Raw genomic sequence first — 13,409 nt, 5'->3', positions numbered from 1 at the left:
TTTCATTTTCCGTTTTCATTCCTGGTGCAGTGTCATAGACCCCAGTTGATTTCTGGCTTTCTTCTCACTTTTTTTTACAACTAGGGATTGACACATTATCCCATCTACAAAAGACGGCATTTTTATGGATTTTAGTCATACTCCCCCATGCTTTTGCTTTAATGTGCTGCTTTTTCATGCTGGCTGGATATTTTTCTTAGCTAACATGGATTCTTGTTAAAGAGTGTAACCGCACTGCAGAGCATGATATCAGTTTGACTAATCTAATTTACAAAATCAGAAAAAAAAGGTTAAATTGTATCCCTCTGTATTTCCTTTGCTCAGTTAAGTTTAAACTGCGTGTTGAGTGAAAAAACTATTTTCTCCAATTCATCCAACAGAAGGAAAGGCAATCCGTGATGGCCCTAGGACAGACTTCTAAAAGATTAACCACGTTCTATCATGTGTTTCTTCTAGAAAAGGCAGCACTCACTGAATTGCTCCACAGCCTTGTCCATAAAAAGGGTACCTTGGAAGTGGATCTATTGACATGCAGATGCTTTCTGAAATATTACAAAAATCCTCTGCCAGCAAACTCTGCACTCATTCACGGTGATGAACAGAGGCCTCATGATATGGGGCCGGATTTACGCATAGGCAACATAGGCACGTGCCTAGGGTGCCAAGTTTTGACGGCACCCATAAACTGGGTCTTGCCTAGCTGCTCTCTGAATTCTAAGTGCAAGATCCCTCATCCCCAATCCTCAGCCTCTCAGCACCATAATCTAACCTTCAATCTGGCCCTTGGGGCCGTGCTGAGCCATACTTTGGCAGATGGCATGCAGGTACCAATTGCCTACTGTTCTCAAACCTTGTCGCCATCTGAACGGCTCATTCAGATAGTGATAGAGGCGTGCTCGCTTTGGTAGCTGGGGGTTAAAAAGTTCCATAATTATGCATGCAGCCAGACTTTTGATATCCGTATATGCCACAGGCCACTGTTGGGCATATTCTCCAAAGATGAACCCAAACCCCTTGTCTTGCCATCACCGATACGGCGTTGCCGTATCATTCCGAGTGCCTAGGACAATACATTGATGTGCAAGCCTGGCCAAGCCTTGAACTGTCTGCTGCTATAAAAGTATCAGACTTTGTTGTGCCACGTCTGTTTTGATGCTAGAAACTCTTCCTGACTGCTCAGATTGCTGTCCTGGCCAGTGTAACTTCCTAGGAGCTGGCTCAGTTCCACTCCCTGTATATGGAGTGGGGTCGTTTTAAGTGAGGCTTTCTGTGATGACTGGGAAAGCCAACAAGTAGCTACATCAGACGGACTGGAGTATGGTTTCTGTTTTGATTTAAAAAAGGTCATATCTTGTATGATCCCTGCAAGCATCTCCTAAATATTTGAAAATTAAAATTACTAAAATGTCATGGCACCTGCTAGGCTGAGTAATTTTTTTTTGGCTAACTTTACTCTCTACCATAACCTGAAATAGAGGATTTCTCAGCGGACAGCTGCTGCCTTAGTGAATGCGACAAATGTATTCAAGTAGTAGTTTTTAAGTTGCTGATCAGCAGCTAATAGACATAGATATTTTCTCAAAAGCCTCTCTTTCCTGAAACTGCAGCTGGGTTTCCACACTTGGCTGATCTGACTTTAACTCTGTGCATGCCTGGATGCCCTCCTGGCACCCAAGATCTCCTCTTTTGGGGGTACAAGGTCAGGCTGAGAGTTGGCAGTCTAGGACATAGGGAAGCTGTTTGTTAACAGAAAAAAAGAGGGACCTTCGAATGGAACCAGACTGATGGGTAATAATGCATTTCTTCTTTCACGTCTTCCTGTGAATGCTCAAGGCGTGTAACAGCAGTTATCTAACAATCTAAATAAAGCAGGGAGGATAGGGAACATGTAACAGAACCTTCCCTTAATAGACTGGGATCAGTACTGCATTTGCTTTATTTTGTGCCTGTAGGCTGATGCGTCCTACAGCTGAGCTGATCCTTCTGGTATTTCACTTTCTGTCTGATGGCGGCAGAGGACGCTGGCTTGGTTGGCTGTCATGGATGTTCGGCAGGTGGTTCAGTGGGCAGATAAAACAACAAAATCGATCATTGTCCTGAGCAGAACAAGGACAAAGGGCAGCAGCGGGACAGTGATTTTTATTTCTATCCCTAAAGATCACACGACGAGTCCCCCAGGGCAAAGGGAATCCTTGAACTCACATCCCATGTGTGTCAGCAGCTGCTAACCCCACACTGAACCCCTAACATTGAATACTCAGGCCACACGTGCCACCGGACCGGCTCTCCTGACCCTTTAAAAATGTCTGAAGAGAAGTCAGTTGGACCAGTCCGATCGCGGCCCGTGACAACGCGCACAGAAGAGATCTCACGCCTAATCAATACAAACCAATTGGGCCCAGAGTGGGCAATATAATCTGTGACATTCTTCCAAAGTGACCGCTCCCAGGGGATCAGGAAAGTGAATGGAGGTATCGTTTATTAAGAATTAAAAAAAAGTGCAATCGTACCCTTTTGCATTCAGGCTTTTGGCACGGCTTGCTTCATGCCCCTTCAGTGCGTCAGAGTGCACTAGGCTTAGCGCACTGCTTTTTCTTCTCAGGCCATAAAGGGTTTAAAACAGCATTGGAGGTATTCCTCCTGCTCAAAATTGCACAACCTGCCACACAGAAAGGAGGTACCGTCGGGGCCAAAACATTCATTCGCAGCACTTATCAGTCCCATCTGAGGTCTGCTGCCTAACACCATGGACAGAGCTGCCTTCATGAGATGAGAGTGAGAGTGGCAGGCTGGCTGGTTACGACAACTGGAGATGCTGTAAAATCATAAGCAAAAAAGGAATGGGTTGCAGAAGTTCACATGAAATAAGGAGGAGGATTTATTAGAATGAAATGGAAAGTTATCGTATTCTCCCCCCCCCCCTCCCCCAAACTGTCATAGTGTGTATGAATTGTATGTGCAGGGTGGCACTTGTAAATAAGAGCAAAACTCATCAGTTTGGCAAGAAATCTTTAACCAGTTTAGGAATGGAGAGCAGTAAAGGCAGCTTTACGTTCCCAGAGAGTCAATATTGCATTTTGGAGGAATACATACGGTCTAATCGTCCATATGTTTCATGCATGATGCAGCAATTGCCAGAGAGAGCCCACTCTCTGCACCAGAAGGATTTGCAGGGTGAAACGTGAATGGCATTAGGCTGCTCTGCAGAAAGCTCCTACCTTGCACTTCTGCTGTACAAACAGTACTCAAAACCAGCTCTGCACCAAAGGGGGAGGCGTTTACCCTCTCCTCAGAGCTGCAGGGTTTGATAGATATGTCTCCTGGGGACAGAGGCACTTCTTCTGCTACACAGGCATGCGGACACTCATCAACAACGCCAAGATCATCCCTGGGTTCTTTGGGACGGAGGAAGGCATAATACAGTAGAGCGGAAGGATGCTGGCGAGCAGGCAGCACAGGGAAAAGGCCGGGGGAGAGAGAATGAGAGTCTGTCACTCGGAAGCAGCACTGTGTCATTGTGGCAGGCTGCCTGCAGTGCATTGGCAGGACCCAGTGGCTGAGTCATTGTTTCTCAGATGTCGTGTCTAAATCCATCTGGTCAAAAAAATACAGAGCTGCATTAAAAGCAAAAAAAAAAAAAAAAAAATCCACTTCTCATTACTGAGGCCCTGGGATAGACAGCAGTCTTAAGGATGAAAGGAAGACCAGCCTGAGGGCCATGAGGAGACGAACTCGTGCCCTTGTGCTAGTGGGTACAAAACGTTAATGCGTTAGATGAAGGACCAGGCCACAAGATTACTAAATTCAGCAGGCGCGTGCACCATCGGGGGCAGTTTCAGTAATCTCGCTGGGCCACGGGGTCCTTGCACCAGGCATCTTCAGAAGAAGCATGGGCAGCCTCGAGAGTCTGGAAGCCCAGGCCCTCGGGAATGGCTGCAGAGCGAGTTTCTTAATGCCCACGTTGGTCATTGGGACCCGGATTTCTTTTTCCGGTGCTGTAGTGCCACTTTCAGCTGCCAAAAGCCTTTCCCTGCAAAGGTGACATTTGGCTTAGCAAGGAAATGGCACCGACCTACTTCATCCTGGATCCTACAAGCAAAGCAGGTCGTCTAAGAATTTTGCAGGGCCACTTCTGGAACTGCAACCTCTGCACTACGACTGGATGGGGTAGGTGGGACGCGAGCCTTTAGCAACACCGCAGTCTTCTCACTTCTTAAAGACTGGCAAGGCTGGCTAGAGCAGTGAACATATGCCATCATATGTTCCCCTTCCCAATGCCCCCCACACGCAGGCAGGGAAGCGCCCATTTCTGTTCAGGGACGTCAATTAGAATCAGTCTCTCTCTGCTTAAGAGTCCCAGGCACTGGGCTGACCGCCATCGAATTCCTGAATGTGAATAACAGGGGCCATAACTGCAGGTGAATGCATTGCTCCTATTTCCATTTCTTTCTTTAATGTATATATAAATACAGCAGTCTTCAAGGTTCTAAGCATGGTCCGGCCCTCTGAGTGCTGGCTGATCGTGCTGGACTCACTGATCAAGAACTGCACACTCCTGCTGCTTGGGAAGATCAACAGAAGCAGGATCCCATCCTCATCATCAGAAAATAGGTGTAGAATAGGGATGTGCTTTTTTTTTTTTTTTTTAAACAAATACGATAAATGAGGCCATTTTTGGTATATTACAAATAAAACAAACTGAAAATAGCCTTTGATGAAAATACCCCCAAATCTTTGGGGGTATTTTCATATTCATTACATTTTTAATAAAAATGGGCCTCCAACAGCCTGGGCTTTGGGGCCTGGCATCGAGGCCTAGACCTAACACTAGTGTCCAGCACGGAGGCCTAGTTGCAGTGCTGAGGCCTAGGTCCAGGCTGGGATGGGATGGGGCCTATAGTACTCCTGCCTATGTCTCTATGCTTGAAAAATGACGCTGTCCATCTGGAGGATGGCACCAAAGTGACATCACTTCTGTGCCTTCCTCTGGAGCAAACAGTGCCATTTTGATGTACAGCTGTAGATAGTATGGCTGTACAACAAAATGGTGGTGGCTGCACCAGAGGAAGGCACTGAGGTGGTCTCACTTTGGTGCCATGCTCAGGCAGATGGTGCCATTTTTGAAGTGCTGGGACATGGACAGGAGCAACAGGGCATCACTGCTGCCCCCAACACGGGAGATGGGACGGGGTAAGAGGGAGCCAGGATGGGAGCTCCCTGGCTACTGCACTTTAAGGACTCGGCCCTGGTCTGCTCAGGACAGGCCCCGGGGCCATACCTCAGTCTGGGGAAGTTTTGTAGAAAAAGCAGCCAGGGCTGCCATAACATTTAACAAAGAAACATTTTTTAAAAATGATGCGAACTGAGCATTTTGGGGCTGTACATCCCTTGTGTGGAATATTAAGTGGAGGCAGCAGATATTAACCAACTTATTATGTTCAAAAGTACCCATCTAAGAGCACCTCCTGCTCTTAACACGGTTTCCCATTTTGAGGAGATAACCCCTGTGTATGCCTCCTGAACACAGTCTAAACAGTATGCATGAACCACAGCTGCCCCTTCCAGTCAGGGGTGGATTGGCCTATTGGGGCTTCAGGCCAGGGCCGTCACGTGACACTGGTGTTGAATGCAGTGGCCCCATGTTCGCGGAGCCACTGCAATTAACACCCGGCCTGCAGCAGCTGTTCTGGCGGAACAGGAACCTCCACAGAGGCTCTCTACTCACTCATTTCTGGTTTTGGTTATTTTTCTTTTCCTGCGGCTGCCTCACCACAGCTAGAGGTCGCTGACTGGTATCTGCCAATGGCCCCTCTAAAATAACCCACACCACTGCATTCAGCCTGTCTACCTCTTCCCAAAGCAGGGGCATCAGCTGGTAGCCCTGCCTGGATCCCTCCTGCCCACCAGTGTAAGTAATTTTTTTTTTGACATTTTCAGAGGTGGCGAGGAAAAGAGAGTGGGAGTGTGTGAGGGAGCCTGCACGTATGCGTGTGTATCGGAGGGTACAAGATAGCATGTGTACGTGTGTATGCATCAGCGGGCGTGTTCGAGCATGTGCGTGTTTGTCTATTTGAGCCAGTGAGTGTGACTGACATACGTATGTGTGTGTGTCAGCATCAGCAAAGGGAACAAGTGTGTATACGTGTCAGTGTGTGTGAGTGTGTCAGCATACATGTAAGGGAACAGAAAGTTTGTGCACTCCCTCACCCCCACTAATCCAGAACAATCTTAGGATGACCAGAAAGTACAAAAAGCAGGGGATTTTTTAAATTCTTATTGGCTTTAATTATTAGGTGTTATCTGATGTCTGCTGTTTTAAAATATTTTATTAGTTTTTGGGAAATTTTTTAAAGTATTAATTTTAATTATTAGATTTTCAGCTATTTTGTAATTTTTCTTTTAATAGTATGGCTTTAATATTGCTGATTTATATTTCTTGAATTAAATAGTTTGATGTTTTATAAGGAATGGTGATGTTTCTCTTTTTTCTATTGCTCGCTCTACACAGGAGCTGGCTTGTTGCAGTTTCCAATTCTGTTTTTGTCTGCACATTTCTAGTTATACTTTATGGTCTCTTTATTCTGTATTCGGTGATAGCTGATCTGTGTTCTGCATGTATGGCAGAGGTGAGGTGCTCTGCTAGCATGTAGTTGCCGTGTAGGGACCTATAGCAGCTTAGCTTATTCTAGTTTCTAAATTGGTGTGTTAGGACCTGGTGTAATATTTGTAGCTTTGCCTTTTCACCGCCAGCATTCAAATAGTGACAACCCTGTTATTGCTGTTTTGGTATTGGAGTTTTACTACATTTTAATTGTAATTCAGTTTACCCAAGGTTTTATGATAGTCAAGCCCACACCCAACATCTATTACAATAAGTTTAATGCAAGATGGGATCCAAATGTCTCTTTATTTTGTAGGGTTTTCTAGTTGGCACCACAGCAGTGCATGTAAATTTAATGTACATGCTGTGATACCTTTACCTAAAAAGACTGTACTTTGAATGTCCTTTTTAATGTAAAAAGTTATAAATGCATAATTTTTAATTGTGCGTGGGGAGGGAGAGGCTGGGGGTACAAGCCTGTAAGGTTTACCTATGATGCCTAATACCCTTGCACCAGCCTTGGCTGTGCTGGATCCACGTGGGAAAGCGGGATTCTGCAGCTGTACCGCTTTGGGTCCTGTGGCTCTCTCCAGTCTCAGCCAGGGTTTCATCTTTCTTTTTAAGCCCTGGAGGAACAGACATTCTTCTGATCTTTCCACCCCGCTCCTGGAGTAGGTAGGCACTGCAGCCGCAGACTCTGTAGCACTTAGTCAATGGGAATGCACTGGAATGGGGGCAGGAGCACTGAGAGACTGTATGTAGCTGACACTGGCTGGCAGTGTGGTTGTCACATTACTTGGCAACTAGTTGATTGGTTGGCAAGAGACTTTACGATCAGACCATGAATCCAAGATATATATGGGAAATGTCCCTAGACTTGGGGACAGATGGCAACCGATTGCATGGATGGAAAAGGGCCTGAAGCTCTGTTTGCTCACCCCTGGTCTAGGGTGTGTTCTACTACTAAATTATTTAGAGAAAATGTGAAATGTATGTTAACGATATTTTGGCTCAGTTCCGCCAGGCTCCAGGTCACATGATGTACCTCTGAAGGGTCAGTTTGGGGTGCTTTTGGGAACTGTTCAAACACATCCTGCAGGGAACGTGCACAAGGAAGGCAGACTGATTCCAAGTGGGCTGCTTTTGAAAAAAAATCCCCCCGGGCTGATATTTTCCTGCTTCCAGTCCTCAGGAACAGAGCACCTATCCCAATCTTCTTTTTTTTCCCCCCCCCCCCCCCCCCCCCCCATTTTCTCCTCCTGTTCCTTCAGCTCTTCCTCGACAGAATTTCTCTGGCATCAGGCTCCTGCAAAGAGGTTGGAGGACTCAACTTTGGTACAGTCTCAGTTACAGTCAAAGGACTGATGACTACATTTCCCAGCTAAGAAATTAAAGGATGAGGAATAAACTCCTGCAGGTGGTCAAATCTGTAAGGCTGACAGCTGGGTAATATCTTTTGCTAGAACAGTGTAGGTGGGAACCATCAGGCAGAATAGTTGGGCCAAATGGTCTTTATTGGCTAGCACCTGTTATGTTACAAATGATATATCCACCTCTAGTCCTAGAAAGGACGATTTTCAGAAAGGCCACTTTTACTCAGGTAAATACTTATCACAGGGCTGGGTTTTCTATCTTTGTGCACATCTCTGAATCCTGCTGTGTTATTGCTGCCGGCTTTCGCACCCAATAGCGCCACCGTGAAAGGTGTTGCTATTGGGCGGGCTACTGGCGGCGATAAGGGGTCTTACCTTTTCGCCGCCAATGAAGTTTCCACAGCATCCGCCCGGACTCCTCCTCTTCCGGTGCCGACGCCACCCCGACTCCGCCTGTATCTAGCTATTGCGTGCGATAGGGATAGAAAATGGCCCCCTCAGTTCGGCTAAAAGCATATAAGGGCTTAAGCTTAATTCCCTATGGAAAATTGTATCCCTCCCTGTTTCCATTTGCATGTGGGTATTGGATGTTCCTACAGTCTGCATCTTAGTAGGCTGAACTTGCTTCAATGTTGCCAAATAACTGAAAGTGACAATACTATAAATGACACTTCAAACCAGCAAACAGAGATCTCTGGGAGATAATTTCAAGAGAGACCCTCCTGTTGTAGTTTTGAAATTGGATTCCTTGACCATGTCTATGGCACTGCCTTTTTCTTCCACTAGCTGTGCCGATCATGAGGGGCATGGACTAGAACCAGCCACAGAGGACGTCCCTTGAAAAGCGTTTTGGTAACGTATCATGCTTCAGTGCAGTCGCTCTCCTCCAGGTGCCTGGCACCTGCAGCTGCAATAGGACATCAAGACATGGCATTGCATTCCCTGCACACCAGCAGCACTGTCCCACAATGAAACACTGGAAGCTCTGGCTTCCTTGCCTTTTCCTCTGCTCGCTGATTACAGATGATTAACCCACTGCTCACATTCAGCAAGTCCTGGATATCTGTCCAGGGGAGAAAAAAAGAGGAGGAGAGAGTGTGTGTGTGTGTGTGTGTGTGTGTGTCAGCAGGGGTACTGCACAAGGTCTGGTTAGAGATGTTACTAGCCAGGGCATCCACTTCCAAAGGAAGTCCTAGAGCCAAGGGCTAGTGGGAGGCTGGGAGAAATACATTATCCCAGCACAAGGCAGTGTTTCTCAATGCTGAGATGCAGCCTTGGGTCTGCAAGATATAGGTTCTATGAAGAAAACAGAGGTTATCCATTCCTTCTCTTGTTGATTCAGGCCACCATTGCAGACCATGGACCCTACACCTACGGATATAGAACCCTAAGGAAGTCTGTCATCTCTGCACACAAGCAAAAGAAAGTTGCTGAAGCCCCTAAGCATATTCTTTTAAGCAGTTATCTTTGGTGCTGAAATGTGCTTGTGCACTAATTGAATTTGTGCATTTGTCTGCTAGCGTGACAACTCATGCCTACGGACCAACCAGGGTCACATTTTTGTGTGTGGAGGAGGTGGGGGCAGGTGGAGCATGGACCTGGCATCTATCCTATTGGATATGACCTAGATCCCATAAAGGACAAGGTCATTGTCAACAGTGTAAAGGTTGAAAAGCCCTCTAAATCCATGTACATGCATGGTTCTTTTCACTTGCTTATGAAAACAAAGAACTAGAAAATACTGCTGCTTTACTGTTCAATATGTGTGTCTGCACAGTGCTATGTATGGCTAGTGCTTCAAAGCCTAGTAGTAGCACTAGGGTAATTCCCCAATAGTGACAATCAGCATTAAAAAAACATTTCAATAATCCTGCACTTAACCATACATAAATTATTTCTAAGCAGTTTACATAACAGTTATGAACTATTTCTTTCTGGTATTTGTTGCATCTCTCGTAACTTTAAAGCAGTTTTGGCTGCACCTGTCTGAAAGATGGAAGATGGAATCAAATGGCACAGATTAGGAAAATGTGTAGGGGGGAGGGGTGTTTCAAAATAATCTCTTAGGATTTCCTTTTAACTATCTATTTCTTACCTACATATAAAAAGGTAGATTATTTTTCTTTAAAAGTTAAAAAAAAACAAAACACTGCACTCTGATAAAAGCCAAAAGAAACATGAAACGTTAAGCAATGTTTATCAATTGGAAAGGATCTGCTGCAATGCTGGGCAGACTTGCTGGAAGCCATATGCTGACCTATTCCTATGACCTTTTCTTTATGAGATAAGACAGCAGGCAAGGGGAAAGAAAGACCTTTGAAATATTAATACACACAGAAGTATAATTAGTGCTTGAGCTGAAGGATTGGCATAATTTATTTTTCTATATAATTATCATAGGTTGACACTTCCAACAATGATTTATTTATAAATGAGTTACTCCCTAGGCAGAGATAGATGGAGGCCACCTGGATGGTTGGTTATGGATTCATCTGTATTACTGCTATTGTTTTTTTGTTGTTGGGATTTTTTTTTTTTTTTTTTGCAATAGAGAGTTAGATGGACTATGAAAATGTCAATGTTCATTTATTACAAAATCAATGTTCCTGTATCTTAATTAAAAAGGATTATAAAAAGGAATTTATTGGAAGTTTCCATGAAGCTTCCAAACATGCTCAGTGTCCATTCTTTTATGAGGTGGATGTAATAAAATCTGTGCTAAAATTATAAAACTCAATTTTAGCAAGGGTTTTACTTAGCACGTGCGCTACAAATAGGGATTCCCGCAGGATGCAGTAAGCTAATGGGATGCAAATCAAACAGGAGTAAACAAAGGATGCTAAAAAAAAAACCAACAACAACAAAACCCCACACATTAAAATGTGAGGTATCCTGAAAAATCAGCAGAAAAGTTCTTTTAAGAAAACAAGAGTAAAGAGGTAAGCGCTTGAGGTTGGAGGGAATATGACCAAAATGAGTTTTCATGCAAGACCTGCACTGGGCATCCCCATGCAAGGCCATTTGGGTAAGACGTGCCACTTGAAATCAAACGGTGGCACCTACAACTGAACAGTATGCACTTTGCTGCAGGGCATCCCTAATGGCTGTAACCGTCCATTCCAGAGAGCTTACCTTTCATGTCACTTTGCACGCCTTGCCCAAACGGCCGGGCATGTGAGACTGGGCCCAAGTTGGGATGCCCAGTGCCAGTCTTACACATAAGATCATTTTGGCCACACTTCTCCCAGCTTCAAGCACTTACCTCTTTATTCCTGTGTTTTGTTAACTTTTACTCTACCTGAAGCCAAGGAGTTAATCCACATTTCTAGTGGCCATAGTAGTCTATTGCCGTGCCCATGTGGTGGTAGTGCCTAGCTAGTTCTACCGCAGTGGGCACAGCAATAGCTGTTGATTTGCCTCCTCCATGTAAAATAGTAAGACACACTCGTCCTACTATTTCTCCATGCCAACATGTAAACCGATGTGATGTACCCCAATGAATGTCGGTGTACAAAAGCAAGCAAGCAAATAAATAAAAATCAGACCAAAGGAGGAATTGCATTTCCAGTGTAAGCTCCCTGGTGCTTTCACCTACAGATGAATAAAACATAAGTCTCTGGGCCAGCACTTTCAGCCTGCGCTGTGCATCCTGATTTTTGCCATACTATTCAGCTGTAAGTGCCTGGTCAGCTTCCCTCACTTCCTAAGAGATGCTCAGTGCATTTCCTTCACCCAGTTCCAGATGTTGGAGGAAGTTAGGATAGAGACTTTGCATTATGTATTAATATGCGATTAGAAGAGGGGACTGGCCTAGAAAGAAGGGCAAATAATGTTTAGGTGACTTTTCTCAAGCTAGGCAGAGCCTCTAAGCTTTAAAACAAAATGATTTGCATTCTTAAATAGGAGTGAATCAAGCCCACTGACATTACCGTGAATCTGAAGGGCATTGTGTAATCTGCTAAATGCAAAACTGTGAGAAAATAATCGCTTCTGCTTTTAAAGGTTTTCATAATTAGCTCAATGCCTAAGACAGGCTCCCTTGAAAGATAAAGAAATAGGATAGGTTGGGATTTTCCAGAAGTGAAAGGTAGAATAGCTGGGGGTGGTCAGCATTGAACCGTTTCCTTCTTTGAAATGGAGGGACACTGGTAAACTCATTCGGTTTAAAATGCCCCACAGGCAGTACTAGAGCCTGGAACAACGTTTCAATACAGAATTACCTTCTTGGCTCTGCAGATGCAGAAAGCCCTGCTCTTTGCAGGCTGTGGCCGGGACACAGTGAAAGTGAACAAGTAATCAGGAGAAGATATTGCATGCACACACACTGCCAGACAGTTCTTTGTGTCCCCCCTTCTCTTTACGGTTTTCAGCTCTGAAACCTTAATAGATTTTTTTAGCTGTAAATTTAAGGGTTCTGCAAGTCATGAAAAAAAAAAACAAGCTATAAGCAGCGAAAAGCACTTAAAAGCTAACGGTATTGTGAGAGCCTTCTTTCCACAGCTTTCAGGTCGCGTTAGGGTTAAAAACGAGTCGTGGCGGCACAGCAGCTGGGCAGATGTGTCCAGACAAAGCTGATTGGCTGATTCATGAACGCCCCCCTTAAGCCTGCACGAACAGCTAGAGAGGCAGCAGGGTGTACTGTGGGTGGAAGATTACATTATCATACGTTATACAGGTTACAAAGAAACAAAAAGCAGCTACAAATAAAAATACCTGCACCCCACAAATAAATAGATCAATCGAACAAACCACCAACAATAAACATGAGGTGCATGGCTAAAGGCATTTTGCAAAGATACCGAAGCAAGCACAGAGAGAGAGGAAGAAATCAGGGCTACTCCCTGACAAAGAGAAAAGTAACAGAAAACAAGATCCCACTGAAGCAAATCCCAGCCTACTATAAAAGAAAAATAAAATCCAGGTACCTTCAGCTCTGCCATGGCCATAGAGTTCGGATGCTGGCTTTTCCTCTAACGGAAAGAATTGCAAGCTCTGACTTTGCAACGCTTTTCTTCTGCCAGAAAGTGAAAGGTAAAGAAAGATCTTTTGGCCCTGACCGCAGCTTTACTGTGGAGTTCAACTCTCCGGGAGGAGCCTCAACTGTTACTCAATGTGGATTTAATTAAACATAGGTCTAACCCGCCTCTTGGCCAATCCAGAAAACTAGGGCTAAAAGGCAGGGAACCTGGGAGCGGTTAAACTTTTTATCACTATAGGGAGCTGACTATTGGGAGAACCTTTAATAACGCCTTTTTACCCCAGGGGAAGATAAGAAACACATTTCCAACAATCCCTTGTTATTTTGTATGTGATGTTTCTTGCTGTTTCTAATATTTTGATTTTTCCTAGTGATAACAATGGAATAAATTAGCTTTCAAGGGGATTCTTCATGCTAAAAGCTCTTTACAGGTTCTTACTGGGCTTCTGGGTAATGC

The 13,409-nt window shown here is 44.7% G+C and overlaps 1 protein-coding gene across 1 annotated transcript in view; it reads right to left on the bottom strand.

The window, feature by feature from the left end:
* Positions 1-13,051, bottom strand: part of HGD (homogentisate 1,2-dioxygenase) — a 36,907-nt gene extending 23,856 nt beyond the window's left edge. Inside the window, exon 1 of the mRNA XM_029578845.1 lies at positions 12,900-13,051. Coding sequence (XP_029434705.1) covers positions 12,900-12,920 — 21 coding nt within the window. The 5' untranslated portion in view covers positions 12,921-13,051. The remainder of the gene's footprint in view (positions 1-12,899) is intronic.
* Positions 13,052-13,409: the final 358 nt, after the last annotated feature.

This window comes from Rhinatrema bivittatum, chromosome 15, assembly GCF_901001135.1.
Source record: "Rhinatrema bivittatum chromosome 15, aRhiBiv1.1, whole genome shotgun sequence".
Classification (NCBI taxonomy): Eukaryota; Metazoa; Chordata; class Amphibia; order Gymnophiona; family Rhinatrematidae; genus Rhinatrema; species Rhinatrema bivittatum.
The sequence above is the reverse complement of the archived record's forward strand: the minus strand, read 5'-3'. Positions and strand labels throughout refer to the sequence as shown.